The 23,547-nt window shown below is 50.3% G+C and overlaps 1 protein-coding gene across 3 annotated transcripts in view; it reads right to left on the bottom strand.

The window, feature by feature from the left end:
• The window catches only part of AKAP9 (A-kinase anchoring protein 9), a 1,796,561-nt gene that overhangs the window by 1,213,344 nt on the left and 559,670 nt on the right, over positions 1–23,547 (bottom strand). For all 3 annotated transcript variants that reach the window (XM_086941844.1, XM_086941845.1, XM_086941846.1), the window contains one exon: positions 18,359–18,562. In XM_086941844.1, the coding sequence (XP_086797970.1) occupies positions 18,359–18,562 (204 nt within the window). The remainder of the gene's footprint in view (positions 1–18,358; positions 18,563–23,547) is intronic.

Genomic DNA, 23,547 nt, shown 5'->3' with positions numbered 1-23,547 from the left:
AGTTTTGGCTCCTAGTATAGCTTTTTTGTAGTCGCTTAATAGTGTGAAGTAATGGGTTTTCAATAAAGGACAATAGTCCCTTCCCCATTGCCTCCCAGCCCACCGGAGGGTCAGCTTTTTTTTCCTTCAAATCATCACTAAACCACCGATTTGACTCCTTTGGTCGTCTTGTTGAAATCCGACGTAGGGGGGCTACTGAAGCGCAGCCTCCAGCGAGCCAGGTGTTAATGACGGTGGCTTGAGATGATGAGGATAAGCCCGCCAGGCTAGGTGAGGAGTTTAGGGGAGAAGAAGATAGCAAAGGGAGGTCGACATGGTTCCAGTTCCGCGCCCAGGTGTTTTTGGCAAGTGGGACCTTGATTACAGGGTTGAGATGGAGGGAAAAAGAAATTAGGGCATGGTCTGACCAGGGACATGGAGACACAGACATGGACGAAACGGAAGTATTGAGAGACCAAACCTGGTCTAACACATGTCCGTGTATGTGTGTCGGGACTTGTATGTGGGAAACAAAGTTCAGGGATTGAAGTGATTCAGTAAATTGTTTGGAGGAAGAGCACTCAAGGGGGTCCGTAGGCCAATAATTGAAGTCGCCTAACACTAGGACTGAGGCGTAATTAACCGCCAAAGTGGCCAGTAAGTCCTGAAAGGCTGGCATGAACAAGTGGGAAGACTGGGGCGGGCGATACATTAATAGACAAGTGAGCGGGGGAGAAAAAGTAAGAGAGCGCACCACAAGATGCTCAGTGGGAATAATGGGAGGGGAAGGAAGAAGTTGAAAATTGTACTCAGACCGGGCAATAAGAGCCACGCCGCCCCCGGTCTTGCCCACCGGGCGGTCTGCACGGAGGGCCACGTAAGAAGGGGGGAGAGCAGCCAGGAGGGATGGCAGAGAGGACTCACAGAACCAGGTTTCGGTTAAGAACAGTAAGTCAGGCTTGTGGGAGTCAAGCAGAACAAACAGTTCCAGGTGGTGTTTAACCGCTGACCTGGTGTTGAGCAGGATGACAGACAAAGGAGGGGGGGAAAGAGGAGAATCAGAGCGAGAAAAAGGCTGCATCGAGGGCGTCAGCGGAGAAGACTGAAGAGATGAGGGGGCAAGACCAAGAGAGGAGATGTAGCTGATGGTAGAGTCGGGTAGAGACCTATGGCCCTGTATAGCTTTTAAATCCTCAGAGAAATAGGAGATAGGAAGGGCATGAGGACACGCCCCTAGCCCAGTCCGGCCGCGGACGGGCGCGACTTAGGCTCGACTTCGGCGCGCCTTCGTCGCGCCCGCTGCGCTCGTCTGCTGCGCTTCCTCATTGGGGTCCGTTTAAATAGGGGCGGAGCGCGGGGGTGTGGCGCCGAGCTAGGTCGCCTGACCAGCCCAAACTAAGATGGTGCCCACACAGCCACCGAGCCCTGAAAAAATAAGGTATGTTAATCACCTGTTGATTTTCAGTGCAAGTTAAAAACAAGGTATAACAATTTAAAAATCAGTGCAACTGCTCTCAATCAGCAGGGCGCTGCGATAAGACTCGGGAAATGCTGCTCCTGACTGCAGATGCGAACCCTCTGCCACCGGGGTCGTCTGCCTCCAACAGCGAGCAATGTGAAGCCACTCCTAAATAGGGGCGGAGCGCGGGGGTGTGGCGCCGAGCTAGGTCGCCTGACCAGCCCAAACTAAGATGGCGCCCGCACAGCCACCGAGCCCTGAAAAAAGAAGGTATGTTAATCACCAGTTGATTTTCAGTGCAAGTTAAAAACAAGGTATAACAATTTAAAAATCAGTGCAACTGCTCTCAATCAGCAGGGCGCTGCGATAAGACTCGGGAAATGCTGCTCCTAACTGCAGACGCGAACCCTCTGCCACCGGGGTCGCCTGCCTCATGAATATCTCCAGCCCTGTGTGTCTGTCCCAGCTCCTCCTTGGCCGCACACTGCGTTCCTCGGCTCACACGTGCCCTCCCCAGCCGGCTCCGGGGTGTCTCTGCAGTGTCTCAGGCGCCTGCTGCTGCTCCAGGCTGTCCCAGGCTCAGCTCTGCTCAGCTGCACACAGCACTTCCCTGCTCACATGTGTCTTCCTTGCCCGGTCCCCCCTCCCCCGCACTAATGAACCAGGCCCCCTTGATTGCTGATTTGACGCAGGTGAAAACAAGCGCACACGCCTCAAGTTAAAAAAAACATGTGAAAGCACTTAATGAGCCATGACGGCTCATAACTGTAAACCAGCACCGCCTCTCCCCTACCTCCTCCACTGCACAGGAACGCACAGGAATGACGGCACAAACGAGACAAAAAAAAAAACGGGACGGAAACAGTATACTGAATCCCGCCCCTCCAGGACTCCCTGACCTGCCTCATGGTTGCCAAGGCAATATTTCAAGAAATATTGTTGTGCTACCGTAAGGCAGGTCATGGAGTCCTCGAGAGGCGGGATCCAGAGCAGACAAATCTGCAAACAGGAGCTTTTACCAATGGCAGGCCTCCATTTCCAGAGGCCTGCCAATGGAAAAAAGGGGCGTGGCTTCACAGTACTGAAATCCCTTCCTCACAATATCTCTTTGCCTGCAGCAGCTGCGCTGCAAGGCAGGCTTCGACCTAATAAACGTGGATACAATGATGCTGCAAAGCTTTAGAATTAGGTACACTGGCCTTCGTAACTGCTTTTAAAGCAGGAAACGGGGTAACAACCAACATGTGTTTTCCCTGTGACAGAGCGCGTTCCTTCAGAATCCCCATCTGAACAGCCGTCAAAACTTTCTCCACAGTGGAAAATCGCATTTCAAGTGTGACTTGTAAGCAATAGGTACTGTGTCTCCTTTGTTAAAAGTAAGGTATGTGAAACCCACCGTCCCAGGGATGATTCTTATCACCAGGTTGGTGTGGTTATCACGAGTCAATAAGTATTTAGAAGCGAGCAGATCAGCCTACAAAGATTGCAGTATAGTCGAGTGCTCCGGCAGCCAGTTCGATTTGGTAAAAGTTTGTTGTATGAAACCATACAAGGGCTTGATACGCTGGGCATATTCAGGTATGTATGTCCTCCCGAAATTCAAAAATCCCAGCAAAGACTGTAATTTTTTCAGAGTTGTCGGAGCGCGCAATTGTGCGCATTTCTCCAAGAAGTGGGGAGCTAATCCTCGACCTTCATTGTTGAGCTCGTAGCCCAGGAACAACACTGTGTACTCCGCAATGTGCGATTTTGCAAAGTTGAATTTGTAACCGAAGTCTGCAAAGCTACATATTAAGCGGTCAACTCGACACAGATGCTCCCACAGTTCGTCATCTGTGAGATAAATGTCATCCACATACGAACAAGCATCTGGGTCAACTCTCTCTAAAAGAGAGACTATGCAGGCAGCAAACACTCCAGGACTATTTTTGTAGCCCATCGGTAAACGTTTGAAATGTTTTTAGACAACGGCTTAAGTAAAGGAGGTCCATTGTGAACTCAGACCATCCAAATGGTGGGCATAAAAACCGTTGGAAATGTCAAGCGTGGTTTTAAACCGCTTCCGCACAAGACTATCCACTAAAGCAGAGCCGTGAGTATTCTGTACTGCACAGGTACGGCAATGCGAGTTTAAACGCCCGTAATCCAATACCAAACGATATGAACCGTCAGGCTTGGTCACAGTAAAAAGAGGGTTATTCATTGGTGACACACAAGTTTCAATCACTCCTTGATATTCCAATTGTTCAAGGATTTCCGCAACGGAAGCCTTAGCTTTGCGTTTTATGGGATATTGAGGTTGAGGCTGTGGCATGGACCGCTAAGGAATCTCGTGGTGTGGGGAAAATGTATCCCATCCACAGTGTGTACGGTACAGAGCCGGCGCGAGGGCTTTAGCCCACTCTGCTGCAAAATTCAGCGCATGCTCCTTCGAGACAGTGTGCCCGAAACTAGGGAGGAATACCTCCTCCCCTCTTGGAGCCACGAGCACAAAAGTTGGGGGCCAGTTAGCCTCCGCAAACAAAATGTAATAGGTAGTCGTAAGATTCTCCCAAAATACCCCTTCTATGGTACGTTGAATGTCACCTTCAATAAATAGGACTATTTCATAAAGTCTGTCAGGGGGAGCTACTCTAGTGTCAGCTGTCTCCACAACAACTTAACTGTCAGTCGCTGTCACCTTCAGTAGTCGACGCAGGGCCTCTCGCACTATGGTAATCTCCGTTGCGCAGTCCAGCAAGGTCAGAGCCCATGTCTGATTCCGAAGCTGCGTTCTCACTATCTGTGGCATATCTGTGTGCTGTTAAAGCAGCGACTTTCTTTTCCTGAAACTGGGGTCTCTTCGGTGTAGAATCGTCCTGCTTGCTTTTACCATCTTTCGGGCGGGGCTGGTCGCGTCCTTACTGACCACCCCGACCCCTGCCGCCTCCTCCACCACCGGTCGAAAAGGCCGATGACTCCTGAAAAGAACGAAGAGAGCGTTGATCAGAAACCTGAAAACGATCCGGTGATTTTATCATCGCGCGATCGTGCAAGTCAAAGACATTCTGTGGGCGCAGGCAATGGAGACGCATGACTAGACTCCTGTTTCTGTTGTTGTTGTTGCTTTCCCTGTTTTTGTTTTTTCTGCCAATTTTGTTTTTTGGGCTTGGGCTGGTCGTCAGTTTCCGACTTCTGCCCTAGGGGTTGTTTTTTCTCTTTAGTAGAAAAAGGCTTGAGACCCCTACTATTGCGGCCCACGGTTTTATAAGCCTCCACAATAATCCTCGCCAACTGCCAGGGTTTGTCGGCATCGGGAATCGCCTGCAAAGTATTGGCAACCTGAAAGTTCACCGCATCCCCCTTGACATTCGCATAAATGAGATCGGAAACCACATCAAAGGAGCCACAGAGGCGCATTCCCAATTCAACCGCAGCCTCTGGTACGTGCCCATCCTGAACACTTTTAAGGACCGTCGGCAGGACAGTCATAGACTGAGTGCCGTAACACCTCGTGTAGACCGCCGCAAAAGTCTTACCCGAGGTTTCACAGTCACCTATTTCAGGGGTCAAGTCTTTTGGTAAGCTAATTGTCAGAATCATGTGTTTTTCACTAGGAGACGTGTTAGGAAATACTGCTTCCAGCTGGTCAAACTTCTCGGCAAGCCAGAAAGGAAAATCACCCTTTTCTTGGGGGCGCTTGCCCATCGCAGCGTTGACCATAACAGGACTGAGTTTCATTCCGCCCTGTCCGGCAGGAAGCGCCGCACCACCCGGGGCTCCGCCCGGGAGATTACGGGTTATGTATTGCACTAACGACCTAATCACGCTAATTGCGACCACACGTAGTCGTCTTAACTCAACCACGGTACATGCCCAGTGTTGAGGATGAGGTGTAAATCCAGCCAAAACAGGCCAATTTGTGCCCGGAACAAAGGACCTAACCTCGGAGCTGCTAAAGTATAGGGTAGGGCGCCATCAAACCAAACGCGATGCTGCCAAGCATCTATAGTAATTTCCTGTGCCATATATGGAGGACATTCCTGTGGCACAGTCGTGGGAGTGTACGTGTCGAACACATTAGTATTTGTGTTCATAGCCGGGAAGGTCACCCACGAGTAAAAAATCTCATATGGGTAAGCCACCTCTGCACTCACCACCATTATCACTGCCATGCCATCCACGGGAATATTATAACTCTGCAAATGATTGCGCACCGCAATGCGGCTATGTTGCGCAATGTTCACCGCGGCCATAGTGACACAGAAAGAAAGAGGTACAAAGTAAACCTTGCAACACAACTGGGTAGTAATTCAAAGAAACCATTTAGAAAGATTCAAGCTTGAAAAGACCTATGTTAATATAGGTAGGTTTGTCCGACACCACCGTTAACCGCAAACAATGGTGTAGGGGTTAAGGATGGAACATAGAACTACTCAAGCGTCATGTAATAAGACCATCAATGATTGGGCGCCATGTCGCAGGGATTCTGTTCTCATACAGAACTGTGCATAGAGACTTGGAACCTCAGTGAATTAGGGTGTGCCAAAACTCACCTTAGTACCCAAAATCCCCTACCAGACTAGCTACAGTGTCTCATTGGTTATCACAAACTCCCAATGCTTAGACAAACCAGAACATGGACTTAGTACACCTCAGGTAACGTGGAACACTCTTTCGTTATACAATCATTCCATTCCAGAACAAGGAGTAAAAGAGGAAACGTGCATATTTGAAATATTCATTCACTAATGCAGTGTTCTCAAACGCAGTATCTTAGCTAGTACAAGCAAACATATTATAAGAAACAAAGTAATTAGCATAGTCACTAGTCCGTAGAACACAAAAGGTGAAAGCATGGTATTATGCTAAAACGAATAGGGTTCAGTAACATCTACTTCTCACCCTCCCTAGCTAGTATATTATATTATACCCAAGAAGGTCTCTTTGGGTTTTAACAGGGCGGCCCGTACCTCAAGATCCTAGTGGTAAGGGATCACATCATCTTCCACCAGCTCTCTGCATGCGAACCACCATCAAGTGTTTTTCTATGCTCTTGTGCAAAGAAATATAAAACGCGCCTAAAGCCAGAACTTGGCCGCAGCTGCATTTATGTTATGTCTAGGAACGTGCGAAGATCAGACCTCACAACAACCACTGTGTTGAGATATCCTTGAAGGTTTCTGCACTCACTGTACAGACACAGCTCGCCAAGCAAGGCTGATATCAGAGTAACAACATATTATTCTTGCATGAATCAAAACATTCTACTAGGCTCAAAGCTAAAGCAACAGCTATGTGTCGTGTGCAGAAGCAGCAGAAAGGTAAAATGGCGTTTAAACTCCTAAAAAGCTCATGCTAACTTAACACAGCATATATGCAATGTATATCCATATGACAAAAGAACAGGGAGATTTGAATTTGACCTCCAACACTGGGGGGGATACACAAGTCATTTGGGAGTGGATCCTCTATATGAGGATTTTCCCCTGTAGCATTTGGACGACTGCTGTCGGGTGGACTGCTGTTGTTTGGAGGAGTAACGTTGGTTACCTTGGTGGTAGGAGCGATATTGAGTGTTTCCTCCACAAAACGTTGAGGAGGTGCTGTGTCCGCGTGCACCATGAAAATGCTGCTTCCGAAACTGTAAAGTCCCCAATGAGCGAGCAGTAGCAGTGTCCTTCTTAATGGATTGTGATGCCTCATCTACATGCGCCCCAAAAAGCGACTCGCCGTCATACGGCACATCAAGGATTTTTGCCTGTACCTCCTGGCGGAAAGAGGTGGACCACAACCAACCCTGCCTCCGCAAGACCGCTGCCCCAGCAAGCTGACGAAAGCCATGTCAACTGCGCAGTCAATTATTTCCTCTGATGTTCTCTCTCCGTCCTGCAGAATCTTTAAGGCTTCTGCCTTGGAAGCGTCTGGGATGAGGGCCACCAGGGCAGACAAGTCCGACCACATCTGGCGGTCGTAGCGGCCTAAGATGGATAACGCATTTGCCGCCCTCACCGTAGTGGATGCCATTGTGGAAAATTTGCGTCAAATAGCGTCCAGGCGACGACCCTCCCGATCTGGAGGAGCCGTAATTGGAGAAGTCAGATTACGTGAATGACGTGTGCAGCTTGAGTGACCACTGAGTCAGGTTTTGGATGAGCAACAAGGCACGCTGGAGATCCGATGGGCACCTTAAATTTTTTCTCAAAGCGAGGCAGTTGTGCTGGTAGTGAATTTGGAGTTCGCATTAACTTCACCCCTTCAGTCCATATGAAATCTATGATGGGTATAGCGTGGACCTGCTTCAACGGTTGATTTTTAAAATCATAGAGGAAACCTTCCTCCTCCCTCTGGACTCTGGGAGGCTCTATCCATCAAATGATGGAAAATTGAAATGTCCACCGGAGGTGAATCCCTGTGCTCCACCGGAGGAGGGGAAGGCATCTGGATTGGATAGTCATCCCACTCAGCCATGTGGGTGGTATCGTCATCATCGTGAACTTCTCCATCTTCCCGTTCTGGAATGACGTTGTCATCATCAACAGGGTACACCGTAGTGTGTATTTTAACTGATGTCGGAACTTGAGGAGAAGGTGTTGTTGGCTGTGGTATTGGGACAGCGACAGGCGCCGCCGCAGGCGCAGGCGCAAGAGGCACAGGCGAACACTGTTGAGAGGGCGGGAAACGCCGGTTGTAGTCATCCAACATATGTTGGAGATTTGAGATGAGCGACAAAGGCAGTGTCGCAGTTGGAACCCGCACAGAATGTTTCTCTGCCTGAGAATATTAGTCGCCATCATCATCACCATAATCCTGGCACTTGATAATTAAATCCGAAGGACTGCGTGCCACTCTGAAGGAATCATCCACATCATTGTCAAAGTCAGAGTCCTGCTCAGAGCCCGTGGCAAGCACGGGCGAGGGAGGCTGTGGATCTGGGATGGACAGCTGGTCAACTGGCCGCTTACGACGATGGGGCAAGGGGTCGACGGCGGAGGAGCCAGACCCGGTGGTAGAAAAAGGCACCACAGGAGTAGTCGTCGACGGGACCGACGACGAAGATTTCTTGTGAACTTGCTTCGACGATGATTTTTCTGGAGACGAAGCAGATTTCTTCGTCAATGACGAGGCAATAGGTATCATGGACTGGTTAGTCTTCAAGCCAAGTGATACCTTCGTCGACATGGAAGACGTCGACGTTGCCGTCGATGACGATCCGGAGGCTGATGTCGGGAAGAAGAAACAAGTTTCGGAGCAGAAACATGATGGGAGGTAGCAGAAGACGCCCGAGAGCCAGGTCTCGTGGGCGTAGACGTAGTAGGAGGTGGTGAGGACACAGCAGGAGCCACAGACAGTGAAAGTTTCTTTTCAGAAAAGGAGAAGGCATATCCTGCACACTACTACGCTTGGAGGCTGCTTTTGAAGGTCCAGATAGCAGGCTTTCTGCATCTGACAGTGCAGAATCCTTATCTTTAAGTCTCTGAAGCCAAAGGAGGAGACAGCCTTCTCTGTCCTTAAGGGTCTTAGTAGAGAAAGTTCTGCAAAACTTGCATTTACCAACCTCATGGTCGGGATAAAGACAATAAATGCACTTCTTGTGGGGGTACTCAGAGTAAAACGCAATTTCCCACAAGAAGAACAAGGTCTAAATAAAGACTTCTGACTTGAAGACACACTGAGAAGACAGGAACACTTTAAAAGTTGAGAAAACTGAGCAGAGCTCAGGGAGACTCCCTTCACACGACGTGCAGTAGAAAATCTGAGGGACTGAGCTCTAAGGAGAAGGTTCTGGAAGGGTGCTGGCGCCTCACTGGTTGTAGTTTGGACTAACGAACAAGTTACTTACCTTCGGTAACGATATATCTGTAAGAAACATTAGTTAGTGTTAGATTCCTTACCTTAGAATATCCCCAGGCGTCAGTCTGGATCCGGAAACTTTTGCGTAGCAGTACCCCTGCGCGTCGGTAGGCGTCGTCTGCAGGCGTCCCCTGCGGCTCCGCGTCCGTCGTCGGCGTCGTGCGCCGTGATGACGTCGCTGGAGTATATAGACGCCGCCTCCGCGCGCTGACGTCAGTTCTTTGTACACAGCTTTTCCGCGCCAGGAGACGCAGAGCCATGAGAGAACCAACACTGGTGCCATGTAAAACTAGGGCCCTGAAAGGGATGTCCTTAACCCTAGGTATCAGTTCGCAGAACGGGGAGGATGGGTGGGTTCGGTAAGGAATCTAACACTAACTAATGTTTCTTACAGATATATCATTACCGAAGGTAAGTAACTTGTTCATCTGAAAGAAACACGTTAGTGTTAGATTCCTTACCTTAGAATAGATACCCCAGCAATACCAACCCCGGTGGTGGGTCTGCGAACCAATACAAAACTACACCAGAAAGTCCTGGAGGACAGAACGGCCAAAGAAGCCATCCCTCCGGACTTGACTGTCCAGGCAGTAGTGCCTCGCAAAGGTGTGCAGCGAGGCCCACGTAGCCGCTTGGCAAATGTCCTGCAAGGGGACTCCCCGGCCCAGGGCAGTGGTAGCCGCCGTGGCCCGAGTGGAATGGGCCCTCAGCCCAACAGGAGGCTCCTTCCGAGCCAAAGAGTAGCACGCTTTGATGCAGAGGACGACCCATCGAGAGATGGTTCGTTTACAGACCGCCCGTCCCTTCTTCGCACCCACGTAGCCAACAAACAGTTGGTCATCCACCCGGAACTGGCGTGTGCGATCCATGTAAAATGAAAGCGCACGTTTTGGGTCCAGACGATGGAGCCGCTCTTCATCCTTTGAAGGATGCGGAGGCGGGAAGAAGGAAGGGAGGGTGATGGACTGCCCGATGTGAAAGGCCGAAACAACCTTGGGCAGGAAAGAAGGTCTAGTCCTCAGAACCACCTTGTCAGGATGAATGGACAGGAAAGGAGGTTTGACAGAAAGAGCCTGGAGCTCACTCACTCTCCTGGCAGAGGTGATGGCAACCAGGAAAGCCGTCTTTAAAGTCAGGAGACGGAGAGGGCAAGAATGAAGGGGCTCAAAGGGAGCACACATCAGAAAAGTTAGAACCAGGTTCAAATCCCACTGAGGCATCACAAACGGAACAGGTGGAAACATGTGAGTGATGCCCTTCAAGAATCGAATTACAATCGGGGATTTGAACAAAGAAGGCTGATCAGGAAGCCGTAAAAAGGCTGAAAGGGCAGAAAGGTAGCCCTTGATAGTGCCCAGAGCAGAGCCCTGCTGGGCAAGAGAAAGAAGAAACAGAAGAACCTCCGAAAGAGGGGCAGAAAGAGGATCCACAGCCTTTGCTGTGCACCATGCCACAAATCTGTTCCACCGACAGGCGTATACCGACTTAGTGGAGGGACGCCTGGCTGCCAGAATAACATCACAGACTTCAGGAGGCAAGTCAAATGGCCTCAACTGCCGCCGCTCAATCTCCAAGCATGGAGGTGGAGACTGGACAGGTTCGGGTGGAGGACCGTCCCCTGCTGCTGCAACAGAAGGTCCTCCTGAAGGGGCAGGCGGATCGGGGGACCGACTGACATGCTGAGTAGCTCGGGATACCAGTACCTTCGAGCCCAGTCCGGAGCCACAAGGATAACTTGGGCCCGGTCGCGCCTGATCTTCTTCAGCACTCTGGGCAGAAGTGGTATAGGCGGAAAGGCGTATAACAGACCGCAACTCCACTCGCGCCGAAAGGCGTCGCCGTGCGAGTGCCGTCTTGGAAACTCCAACGCGCAGAACTGATGACATTGCGCGTTCTCTTCTGTGGCGAATAGATCTAACCAAGGCTCTCCCCATTGCAGAAAGATGCCTTGCGCCACGTCCGAGTTCAGACGCCATTCGTGATCCATCGAGCACCGACGGCTGAGTTCGTCCGCCCTGGCGTTCAGAGAACCTGCCAGGTGTTGAACCGTCAGAGTCACGCCCTGACGTTCCAGCCATTGCCAGAGGCGCAGAGCCTCTTGGCAAAGGGTCCACGACCCCACACCGCCCTGTTTGTTGCAGTACCACATGGCGGTGGTGTTGTCGGTGAACACCTGCACCACACTCCCGTTGACAAAGGGGAGGAATGCCTTCAGTGCCAGACGAATCGCCCGCAGCTCCAACAGATTGATATGGAGCCGGGACTCCGCCGGAGACCAGATGCCTCTGATCTCTGCCTCTCCCAAGTGGCCACCCCAGCCCTGGAGGGACGCGTCCGTCACGACAACGTGCTCCGGTTGGGGAAGGGAGAGGGACTTGCCCCTGACCCAATCGCGGTCCGTAAGCCACCACTGCAGTTGTCTCGCAGTGCCCTCCGAGATCAAGACGTGGTCGGACAAGTTGCCCTGATGCTGGGCCCACTGAAACTTCAGGTCCCACTGCAGAGCCCGCATCCGCCACCGAGCGTGATGCACCAGAAGGATGCAGGAAGCCATCAGTCCCAGCAGCCGCAGCGTCAACCTGACCGAAACCCGGGATAGCGGCTGAAAGATGGGAATCAAAGCCTGAATATCCCGAACCCGCCGTTCCGGAGGATAAACCCGAAACTGCGCCGAGTCCAGAACCGCTCCGATGAAAAGGAGCTTTTGAGAGGGACACAGGTGTGATTTCGGCACATTGATGGAGAACCCCAGGTCGTGCAAGAGGTCTGCCGTCATCTGAAGGTGGTGGACGACTGTCTGGGGCGAGCCCGCCTTCAACAACCAGTCGTCTAGGTAGGGGAAGACTGAAACCCCCAACCTGCGCAGATGGGCTGCGACCACCGCCATCACCTTTGTGAACACCCGTGGGGCGCTGGTAAGGCCGAAGGGAAGCACGATAAACTGAAAATGCTCCTGGCCTACCGTGAACCGCAGGTAACGCCGGTGGGCCGGCAGGACGGGGATGTGAAAATAGGCATCCTGCAAGTCCAACGCTACCATCCAGTCTTGTGGGTCTAGAGCAGCCAAGACCTGAGCTAACGTCAACAACTTGAACTTCTCCTTCCGGAGGAAGCCGTTGACGTTCCTTAGATCCAAGATAGGACGTAGGCCCCCCTTGTCCTTCTTGGGCACCAGAAAGTAGTGGGAATAACAACCACGCCCTACTTCTGGCCCAGGAACGCGCTCGATGGCCCCCTTGGTCAAGAGGGCCGTAACTTCCTCCTGCAGAAGTGTCAAGTGGTCCCCCGACACACGGTGGTTCTGCGGTGGCATGGCTGGAGGAGAGGTCTCGAAGGGGAGGGAGTAGCCCCTTCGGACGATTTGCAGCACCCACCTGTCCGAAGTGATTGTGCGCCAGTGAGCGTGGTGATGGCGAACCCTGCCACCCACTGGCGTCACATGGGGCCGAAAGCACGGACTAGGAGGATTTTGGGGTAGATGCTGCGGGGGAGGGTGTGGTCTGACCCCGCCGTTGTCCCCGACCGCCACCACGGCGGTTTCCACGGCCGCCACCGCGTTGAAAGGATTGTTGCGGCGCGTGGCTGGCAGCACGTGTGGGGGCGCCCCTTCCTTGGCCACGAAAGGGACGAAACGAACCCGTTTGCTGACGCTGGGTCGAGAGACCCAAGGACTTGGCCGTGACCCTGGAGTCCTTGAAGCGTTCCAGCGCGTGGTCCGCCTTGTCACCGAAGAGGTGACAGCCATCGAACGGCATGTCCATCAAGGTATTTTGGACATCTGCCGAAAAATTGGCGGATCTCAGCCAGGCGTGGCGACGAATCGCCACTGTCGTTGACATAGCTCTGCCCAGCGAGTCGGTCGTATCAAGACCACACCGTATCGAATATTTCGCTGCATCTCGGCCCTCAGCCACAGCCTGACCGAGTTTTGCCCGCACCTTCATGGGGCATTCTGGCAGCAGTTCCGCGACCGTATCCCACACAGAGTGGGTGTAGCGGCCCAAGAGGCAAGCGGTGTTGCAAGACCGCAGGCCCAAACTAATGGACGAGAAGACCTTTTTGCCAAATTGGTCATACCTCTTGGATTCCCGGTCGGGCGGGGCCGACGGGAATGCGGACTGGGAGGTCGAGGCCTGGATCACCAGACTCTCAGGAGTGGGGTGGGTAGACAGGAACTTGGGGTCGTCCGGACAAGGACGGTGGCGCCTGGCCACGTTCCGATCGACAGGCGGACCTGAAGCGGGCCTGGACCAAGTGCCCAATAGAACGTCTGACAAGGCTTCATTAAACGGCAGCAGTGGCTCCTGTGAGCATGACTGCGGTTTGAAGACCTCGGTGAGGATGTTAGGCCTCACGGCCGCGACGGGGAGCTCAAGGTGTAAGGCCTTGGCAGCCCTCATCAGCACCACAGAATAAGCAGCTCCCTCCACCGATGCCACGGAAGGAGGAGAGATCAAACCAGGGTTAGGAGAGTCGTCCAGACCACTGGCATCCCCCAAGTCACCTGTCCAGTCCGGGTCATACTGGCACTCGCGTGACAGAGGGTCCTCGGACCCCTCCCAACCTTCACCGAACTCTTCATCTTCTCCGTATTCGGAGTCAACGATGTAGACCGGCTCCTCGGGGTTCATGGGCCCCATCGGCGCCGGGACCGGCGTCGAGCGACGCCCGTCCGGCGTCGGGGAAGGCAAGGGGACGGCGCCGCCCGGAGCCGGCGTCGGAACCCCGCTGCCGGCTGGAGCCGGCACCGGAGAACCGGCGCCGCGCGGGGGCGGCGTCGGGGGTAACCCCGATGGCAACGGCGCCGGGGAGGCCGGAAGACCAGCCGGCGCCGATCCCGAAGGCCCTTGCGGCGCCGGGGTCGGAGCCGTCGGCGGCGCCGGGGCAGGGACACCCGAACCGCCAGGGCCCCCAGACGGTAGCACTGGGCCCGAAGGCACCGTAGGCCCCGTCGGAGAACAGAGCGCCCTCATGGCCATGAGGAACGCCTCGATCTCCTCAGGCGTCGCACCGTGCCCAGGGACCGGAGGGTATGAGGCAGGCCGCGCCGGCGACTCTCGCGGAGCCGCGGGGTTGGGGTCACCCGAGCCCCCGGCCGCATCGCGCGAGCGTCGGGGGGAGTCGGGGGTACGATGACGACGCCCCGACTTCTTGTGCTTCCTACCTGACGAGCCTGACGAGTGGTGTCGAGTTCCGGAACGCTCGGCGCGGCTCCGCGATCGCTCCCTCGACCGCTCTCTCGACCTCCGGCCGGACCGGGACCGCTCCCGGTCCCGACGTGGGGCCGACACCCGGAGCTCCAGTAGCTTGCGGGACCGCTCCCGCCTAGCCTTGTTGGTGAGGGCCCGGCAGTCGACGCAGGAGTCCACGTCGTGGTCGGGGCCCAGACACCGGAGACAGAGGCGGTGATGGTCTGTGACCGACATCGTGCGCTCACAGTCATCACAGTGCTTGAACCCAGGCATCCTATCAGGCACAAAGTGAGAAATACTACGAAAAACTTGGTCAAAGACCGGAGTACTGCTCTTCAGATCTGCGTCCACTGGCGCGGAAAAAAGAAGAACTGACGTCAGCGCGCGGAGGCGGCGTCTATATACTCCAGCGACGTCATCACGGCGCACGACGCCGACGACGGACGCGGAGCCGCAGGGGACGCCTGCAGACGACGCCTACCGACGCGCAGGGGTACTGCTACGCAAAAGTTTCCGGATCCAGACTGACGCCTGGGGATATTCTAAGGTAAGGAATCTAACACTAACGTGTTTCTTTCAGATATAATGACAGGAATTTGTTAAAAGTGTTTTCTCTCTCTACCATATATTCCTATGTAGGAATTATTTTTGGGTATTTACTATATTTTTCTAGTATATATTTTATGTGTTATGTATTTACATACATATGTTATTGCTATTTTATTTACCGTGGGACTCCCACTTCGAAGACAGGGAATATTCAAGCATGTGAATCTATGAAAGACACCCTAATACTGGAGAACATGCAAGTACATTTTAAGTGGCGTATAGGTTAGTCAGTTATTTGAATTTGGAATGATAGCAGAAGGATAGAGGAGGAAAAAAGGTTTGTATTTATATAGCGCTTGTTACCCCTGATGTTGTGTTGTGTTGAAGCACACTACTCCGGAAGCCCATAAAGGATTAGTGGTGAATTAGTATGGTGAAATATGAAAGTAATTTCAGTGGTGGATATTAGTCAGTTATTTGGAGTGAGAAGGATAGCGGAGGGATAAAAAGGAAGAAAGGTTTGCATTCATATAGCACTAGTTACCCCTGATGGATGTTGAAGCGCTTTTCTGGCGAGTAGCACGCCACTCCGGAACCCATAAAGGATTTGTGTTGAAAATTAGTATAATAAAATATGAAGTAATTTGAGTAGTGGATATGTTATTCAGTTATTTGGGTAGAGAAGGGTAGGTGGCGGGATAGTGAAGGGAAAGAGGTTTGTATTTATATAGCGCTTACTACCCCTGATGGGGTTTTGAAGCGCAAGTAGCACACTACTCTGGAACCCATCAGGATTAGTGTTGAATTAGTATGATGAAACATCAAAGTAATTTTTGTGGTGGATATGTTAGTCAGTTATTTGGAGTGAGAAGGGTTCGGGAGTGGTAGAAAAGAGGGAAGAGTTTAGAAAGGTTTGTTTTGGGGGATCGGTATAGTAAAAGAGGTGTCAGATGATGCAATTAGGGGTAGTGTAGGGGAGAGTCTAGAAAGGGTTATTTTGGGGATCATAGTAGTGGTATGGGGTTTGGGATAAATGAGAGAGTGCATGTAGAGGATATATTGATAGATGTATAGGATGAGAGATAGGGTAGTGCACTGGAAAGAGTACTAGAAAAAAGTTTGAGATGAGTCAGAAGGTTGGGCTAGAAGATGTATTGAGCAAAGTATAGGCTGAGAAATAGGGAAGTGCATTGGAAATGCTAAATTTGAAGAAAGTGATAAATATATAGATCCATAAGTACATTGAAAGTATATAGATACATAAAGGAGGTATGTATATTGGGCAGTATTTCTGGCCCTAGTCCTGACCAGTCTCGAACAGGCTCAAACAGGAAACTGCCCTTGTCCTCTCTGCCCTTAACAGGCTCAAACAGGAAACTGCCCTTGTCCTCTCTGCCCTTAACAGGCTCAAACAGGAAACTGCCTTTGTCCTCTCTGCCCTTAACAGGCTCAAACAGGAAACTGCCCTTGTCCTCTCTGCCCTTAGCCTCGACGCCCGGGCTGAGACGTCCTAAGCCTGGACTTTTTTTTAGCCCTAGTAATCAGGTGACCCCTTCAGCCAATGGGAACCCTAGCCTTAACACTATCCAATCACAACACTAGCCCTAAAATCTAGAACCAATAGGAGACTAGGACCTTACAGCCAATCTTAGCCCTAGTCCAAGCACCCAATCAGTTCAAAAACCGTGACTTTTACGTCCAATAAAGGCTCTAGCCCTACCAGTAGTCCCAAAAACAAGTCCATGCAACCAATGGCACAGGTAGCCCTAGTCCCTACTTCCAATAGAAAGCCTAACCACCAGAAGCCCTAATCGCTACTTCCAATTAACGGTCTAACCCTAGCCCTAGTCCCACCCTACTCCCAACAGCCAATAACATAGGAACCCCTAGTCCCTACTTCCAATAGAAATCCAAACCCTAGCCCTAGTCCCAACCCTACAATGATTGAATCGCAGACCCAGAAACCAATCAGAACCCTCAAATACCCAACCAATGAGGACATTAACCCTAATCCAATAGAAACACCAGATACAACCACCAATCAGTGTAGACATGTACCAACCACTAGCAGACCATATAAGGTCCCAGCGACCTCAGACAAGGTTTTCTGACCAGGGAGTTGGAAGCTGCTTCTCCTGTTCAGAATCTCCTAGGAGACAGACCGGCTCAATCCACACTTTGAACTTCAGCAGGTAAAGGGCCTCGCTAACTTGAAATCTAACAATACTGTTTGAATAAAGCTTTACTCTCCCTGCTGGCCAAAAAACGAAGTGCACAGGCCCTGATGTAGAAAAATCCCTGTTGCTGGGGGGGAGGCAGGGGGCTAGTTTCACTGGCTTGTGAACACAAAATGGTGGCTTGGAGGGCACTGTTTTAACATACAGGTCTTAGCCCAGAGCAAAGGAGAAATTTGGAGGGAAAACAGAATTGTCACCAAGGAATAAGAGGGACAAACTACAGAGGTTGGACTGCAAATCCCACAATTCAACACATTAAATGGAGGCAATCATGGGCAGGGAAAACCACAAATTTAAAACACAACACAGGTGATAAAATGTGCAATTACAGGCAGGCTAAAACTACAATTTTTAACTGTAACAACCACAGGCATAGACAGAAAACACAGAAAGTGAAAATCGTTTTTTAAACTACTTTTTGTCTTGGGAAGAGACAGCACTAGTTTGTCTCCTTGCCACTTCCTGGACTCTGCTCACTGCAATCTGGGGCACAGGTAGCCTGCAATTCACAAGATGGAGGAGAATGATTTGGGGTGCACCCAGAAAGGCCTTAAGGGGCCTAGGCATGTGTGAGAGGAGAGCTCAGACTTGCCTGGTAGCTGAATAGCCAATGGTCTGCTGGCCTGGGGGTGAGGGCTGGACAGCTGCTTCTCCTGTTCAGAATCTCCTAGGCTCAATACACACTTTGGTCTTCAGCAGGTAAAGGGCCTCACTAACTCACTAACTTGAAATCTAACTTGAAATCTAACAATATTGTTTGAATAAAGCTTTACTCCCCTTGCTGGCCAATTTGCAAGCATCTAATAACAAATATAGCTACAAGTTGGGGCAATACCTCTCGCTGGCATTTGAGGCAGATCCTAGTTTTTTAAATAGACAAAACATGGACAATGGAGGCAAGGCGCAGTGCATATTGAAATACATGGCAGACGGGGAGTAGACACCTTAGACAAATTAGATAAGGACAAATGTAGTCTACAAAAGAGAACAACATAATCCCATACACCACCTTCAGTCTAAAAAAAAAAATGTTATAGTCTTACATTCATAACATGTAAAAGAGTATTGCGAAACACTTTCAGAAGCCACATGTTTTCAACGTTTTATACCTCTATTGCCTGATGGTATTTGATTCTATCTTGCAGAACTGTTATTTGGTTTTGGTATTCTTCGTTATGTCTCTCGTAGCTCTTTATTTGCAGCACTTGCTCTTCGAGTTGCTGTTGATGAGTGAGGATTTGCTGTTTGGCATGTAGTAAATCAGCAGCTGTAGAGGTGTGACTGGTATTCCTTAGTGTTTCACCAGCCTGCAACTTTATGTAACAAAATGAAGAAACATGTGAACATATTTAAGTAATGCATAGGAAAAAAGGTCTTAGGTGTTTCTCCACATCAAGACATAGTTTTGCTCATCAGAAAACATTTCCACACTGCTGTGTAAACCTAGTGATGTCCTGACTTAATATTTAATGGGCACATCGGTTACAATTACTCTTCAAATGCACAGATTGTTTTTAAAGAGAATTCCACTGCAACAAAGGAACTTAAAAGCAGGTTTTCACTTAATTAGATCCAAAATTCTTTTTTACCCAGATTTGCATTAATCCAAGAAACAACCCATGACAAATAAAGATAAAGTTATCCTTGTGATAACTTCCTTCCTCTAGCTGCATAAATGTTCTAACGCCCATCTGCAGGAACAGAAACTGCTGTTAATTTCAGAACTATAAATCTCAGTTTGCGCACATGCGCGCATCATAAAGGTCAACAACTCTTCCATGCACGCATACGACATCGCATGTTCCCTTCCTTAAACAAGCATTTGCAATGCAATAGGTCTCGCATTATGAAAGTTTGAGCTATTGGTCTTGTAAACAACAATTTTTGTATTTATGTGTTGGTTTTGAAAAATAGCTAAATTAATAGCTTTGTCATTTACAATGCCAATAGTTCTAACTTTCGCAAATGTGACACCTATAGCATTTGTAATGCAAAATGTTTTGTATTTACGTGACTTAGATGTATTGATATTACAAATAAGAATGGCTTTTAATTTTTTTAAATAATTAATACTTAAATAAAAGTGATTTTAATTTATAATGGCAATAGCTTAAACTTTTGTAAATAACTTTTGTGAAGATTATGTTCAGTGTATTTTATTGTGATGAAAATCCAAGAACAGAAGTGAAATATGAACATTTTTGTGACATTTGTAATAAAGCTTGAAACATTGAGAGAACATATTTGAACCAGTTGTTGTTGAATGGTTGCACAGATTGATGCTGTGATGGCGCGGAGTAATGTGGTGGCGCTGAGTGATGCTGTGGTGGTGCTGAGTGATGCTGGGGTTGCGCTGAGTGATGCTGTGATGGTGCTGAGTGGTGCTGTGGTTGTGCTGAGTGATGCTGTGGTGGTGCTGAGTGGTGCTGTGGTTGTGCTGAGTGGTGCTGTGGTTGTGCTGAGTGATGCTGTGGTGGTGCTGAGTGGTGCTGTGGTGGTGCTGAGTGGTGCTGTGGTGGTGCTGAGTGGTGCTGTGGTGGTGCTGAGTGGTGCTGCTGAGTGGTGCTGTGGTGGTGCTGAGTGATGCTGTGGTGGTGCTGAGTGGTGCTGTAGTGGTGCTGAGAGATAATGTGGTGGTGCTGAGTGGTGCTTCTGAGTGGTGCTGTGGTGGTGCTGAGTGATGCTGTAGTGGTGCTGAGTGATGCTGTGGTGGTGCTGAGTGGTGCTGTGGTGGTGCTGAGTGATAATGTGGTGATGCTGATTGGTAATGTGGTGGTGCTGAGTGATGCTAGGGTAGCGCTGAGTGATGATGTGGTGATGCTGAGTGGTGCTGGAGTGGCGCTAAGTGATGCTGTGGTGGTGGGGAGTGAATGCTGTGGTGGTGCTGAGTGGTGCTGTGGTGGCGCTGAGTGGTGCTGAGTGATGCTGGGGTGGCACTGAGTGATGCTGGGGTGGCACTGAGTGATGCTGGGGTGGCACTGAGTGATGCTGGGGTGGCACTGAGTGATGCTGGGGTGGCGCTGAGTGATGCTGGGGTGGCGCTGAGTGGTGCTGGGGTGGCGCTGAGTGGTGCTGGGGTGGCGCTGAGTGGTGCTGGGGTGGCGCTGGGTGATGCTGTGGTGGCGCTGAGTGATGCTGTGGTGGTGCTGAGTGATGCTGTGGTGGTGCTGAGTGATGCTGTGGTGGTGCTGAGTGATGCTGTGGTGGTGCTAAGTGATGCTGTAGGGGTGCTGAGTGATGCTGTGGGGGTGCTGAGCAATAATGTGGGGGTGCTGAGTGATAATGTGGGGGTGCTGAGTGATAATGTGGGGGTGCTGAGTGATAATGTGGGGGTGCTGAGTGGTGCTGTGGTGGTGCTTAGTGGTGCTGTGGTGGTGCTTAGTGGTGCTGTGGTGGTGCTGAGTGATGCTGTGGTGGTGCTGAGTGGTGCTGTTGTGGTGCTGAGTGGTGCTGTTGTGGTGCTGAGTGGTGCTGTTGTGGTGCTGAGTGGTGCTGTGGTGGTGCTGAGTGATAATGTGGTGGTGCTGAGTGATGCTGGGGTAGCACTGAATGATGCTGGGGTAGTGCTGAGTGATGCTGTGGTGGTGCTGAGTGATGCTGTGGTGGTGCTGAGTGGTGCTGTGGTGGTGCTGAGTGATAATGTGGTCGTGCTGAATGATAATGTGGTGGTGCTGAGTGATAATGTGGTGGTGCTGAGTGATAATGTGGTGGTGCTGAGTGATAATGTGGTGGTGCTGAGTGATAATGTGGTGGTGCTGAGTGATAATGTGGTGGTGCTGAGTGGTGCTGTGGTGGTGCTGAGTGGTGCTGTGGTGGTGCTGAGTGATGCTGTGGTGGTGATGAGTGGTGCTGTGCTGCGTTGCACAAGGGTGGACACAAAATTTGTACTCGATGCGTACCCTTCAAGTACACAATTCTATGTCTACACAAACTCGGAGGGTTCCCATGGATTGGATCCCTGCTGTTCGCTGCAGCAGGCATGCAATGAGTCTTTTTTTTGCTTTGTTTTTTAAGGGCACATTTTCCCTTATTCACACCGGCCTCAAGTTTTGCAGCTAATCCTGTAACATCTGCCTTAAAAAAATCGGGTTTTATGTGAAAACCTAAGCTGTTTGTGCTGTTTGCACAATACAAAGCACCGCAAAGTGTCTTTGTGCTGCGAAAAGGATGCCCTTCCAGGACAAAACCTGCAACACACCTTTTGTGCTAGATAATAAATAAAACGCATCACTTCAGTTGCTTTATGCCGGCACAAAGATTTAGTAATCTGTGCCTTAGTCCTTAATTTGTGGCTGGAAGTGGAGCGCGCCGCCAGTGTCACTCATTTTTAGCCAGCAGCCCTTTTGTCATCAGACTTTCACCTTGAGCAGGAAAGAGGAAATCATTAAATAGAGAAAGGGGGAAAAAAATATAATAAAACAGTGGCACAAGATGAAAGACTGGGATGTAAAGGACCCACGAAACATAGGTTTACGGAAGAAAAAAAAAACATGAGGTTGAATTAATATGAAGAAGCCTTGGCAACCCCAACATTCGGCAGTGCTGGCGGCGGGCTTCTGGGGAAAAAATGGAACCCATGCCCTTTTTTTTTTATATATTAAGCTCTGGACTCAACAAACTGCTAAAGAACCAAGGAAAATTTTATGAATGGCTGCTCGGAGGCCCTTTTAGTGAAACTCTGATACTGATTTGCAGTGTGAAAACGAGCTCTTTCTGTTATTACAGATTGCATCTTGGCGCTTTACTATTTCAGATGTATTTGTAAAGCTATAAAGGCTCTCTAAACGCACCAACGCTACAGAGAAGGAGCCAGCCAAAGGATGCGAGCGTCGGTCAGGTGAAGCCATGAGCGCCTCCACGGCTGTCTGCTGGCTGTGAGGGGCGAGTAATGCTCATTACAGCCCTCTGTGTGCTGTCTCCAGCTGCATGCAGGCGGCTGAGGACCGCAGAGAGACGGCGAGAGATTGGCCGATGTAACCAAGATCACACGGCCTGCAGAGCCAGCGCGCCGGGCATTAGACAAACAAGCCGCGAAAGTGATCGGACGGAGGCTGAGGGGAAAGCACGGGAAATAAAATAACAAGCATTGACCACAAAGTGTCTTTGTGCTGCGAAAAGGATGCCCTTCCAGGACTAAACCTGCAACACACCTTTTGTGCTAGATAATAAATAAAACGCATCACTTCAGTTGCTTTATGCCGGCACAAAGATTTAGTAATCTGTGCCTTAGTCCTTAATTTGTGGCTGGAAGTGGAGCGCGCCGACAGTGCCACTCATTTTTAGCCAGCAGCCCTTTTGTCATCAGACTTTCACCTTGAGCAGGAAAGAGGAAATCATTAAGTAGAGAAAGGGGGAAAAAAAGATAATAAAACAGTGGCACAAGATGAAAGACTGGGATGTAAAGGACCCACGAAACATAGGGTGACGGAAGAAAACAAGCGGAAAATGAAAGCCGTGGAAAACTAGATGTTGCGGCCGGCCAGCAGTGAATAATTAGGGGAGAGAGAGGGGAGGTGCTGGGGAACAGATGGCCGTGAAGCAGGGGGCGGGGCAGCGGAACCCTTTGAAGTCACGGCCTGCGGCCGTGAATAAGTGACGGCGGGGGCGGGGCAGCGGAACCCTTTGATGTGGCAAATGCTGCTGGCAGGGGGAAGCCTGTGGGGAAATGCAAGCTCGTGCACGAAGGAGCTTGAGGTCACGTGATTTCACGTGAACTTTTGAAAATCCGCATCGTAAAAAGTCAGCTTTTGGATGGACAGCAATAGGTTCGAGTAAACTCGACCTAAAAATAGCCGATCGGTGTGTGTTTTTGACCATTAGTTGAGGCGTCATTTGGAGGGCATGGACATAACGTACAGGAGTAACCATCAAGATAAATGTATCTTTCTTTTACGTCCTTCCTCTTTCCCATTATCAACTTGAAGGTACATTCCAGTGAAAGTGAGAATCAGAAAGGGAAGAGGAGGTGAAAAGGGCATTTGTCACCGTAGGCCATAATTAACAGGTTGCGGAAAACTTTTTGGAGAAATCTTACACTGCTCTATGAATATGCCTCAGATGTTTGAATGGGCAGATGGGTGAGTTGGGCTTCTGAGAAGCCCAGCATATGTTGTGGAAAACTACATGACTGAATAATGCCACTGATTGCTTCAGTCCTGCTAAAATGTGCTTGGACATTGCCTTAAGGGACTTTTGGAATGCTTCGCTGCATACACAAAAAAAAAAAAAATAATAAATCACAAAAAGGTTGGCCAAAGGAATGCAGGTGGCTCGTGGTTTTAACATAACAGGGTGAAGT

This window comes from Lissotriton vulgaris, chromosome 10 (assembly GCF_964263255.1).
Source record: "Lissotriton vulgaris chromosome 10, aLisVul1.2, whole genome shotgun sequence".
NCBI classification, from domain to species: domain Eukaryota; kingdom Metazoa; phylum Chordata; class Amphibia; order Caudata; family Salamandridae; genus Lissotriton; species Lissotriton vulgaris.
This window is presented reverse-complemented; position numbering and strand designations above follow the sequence as displayed.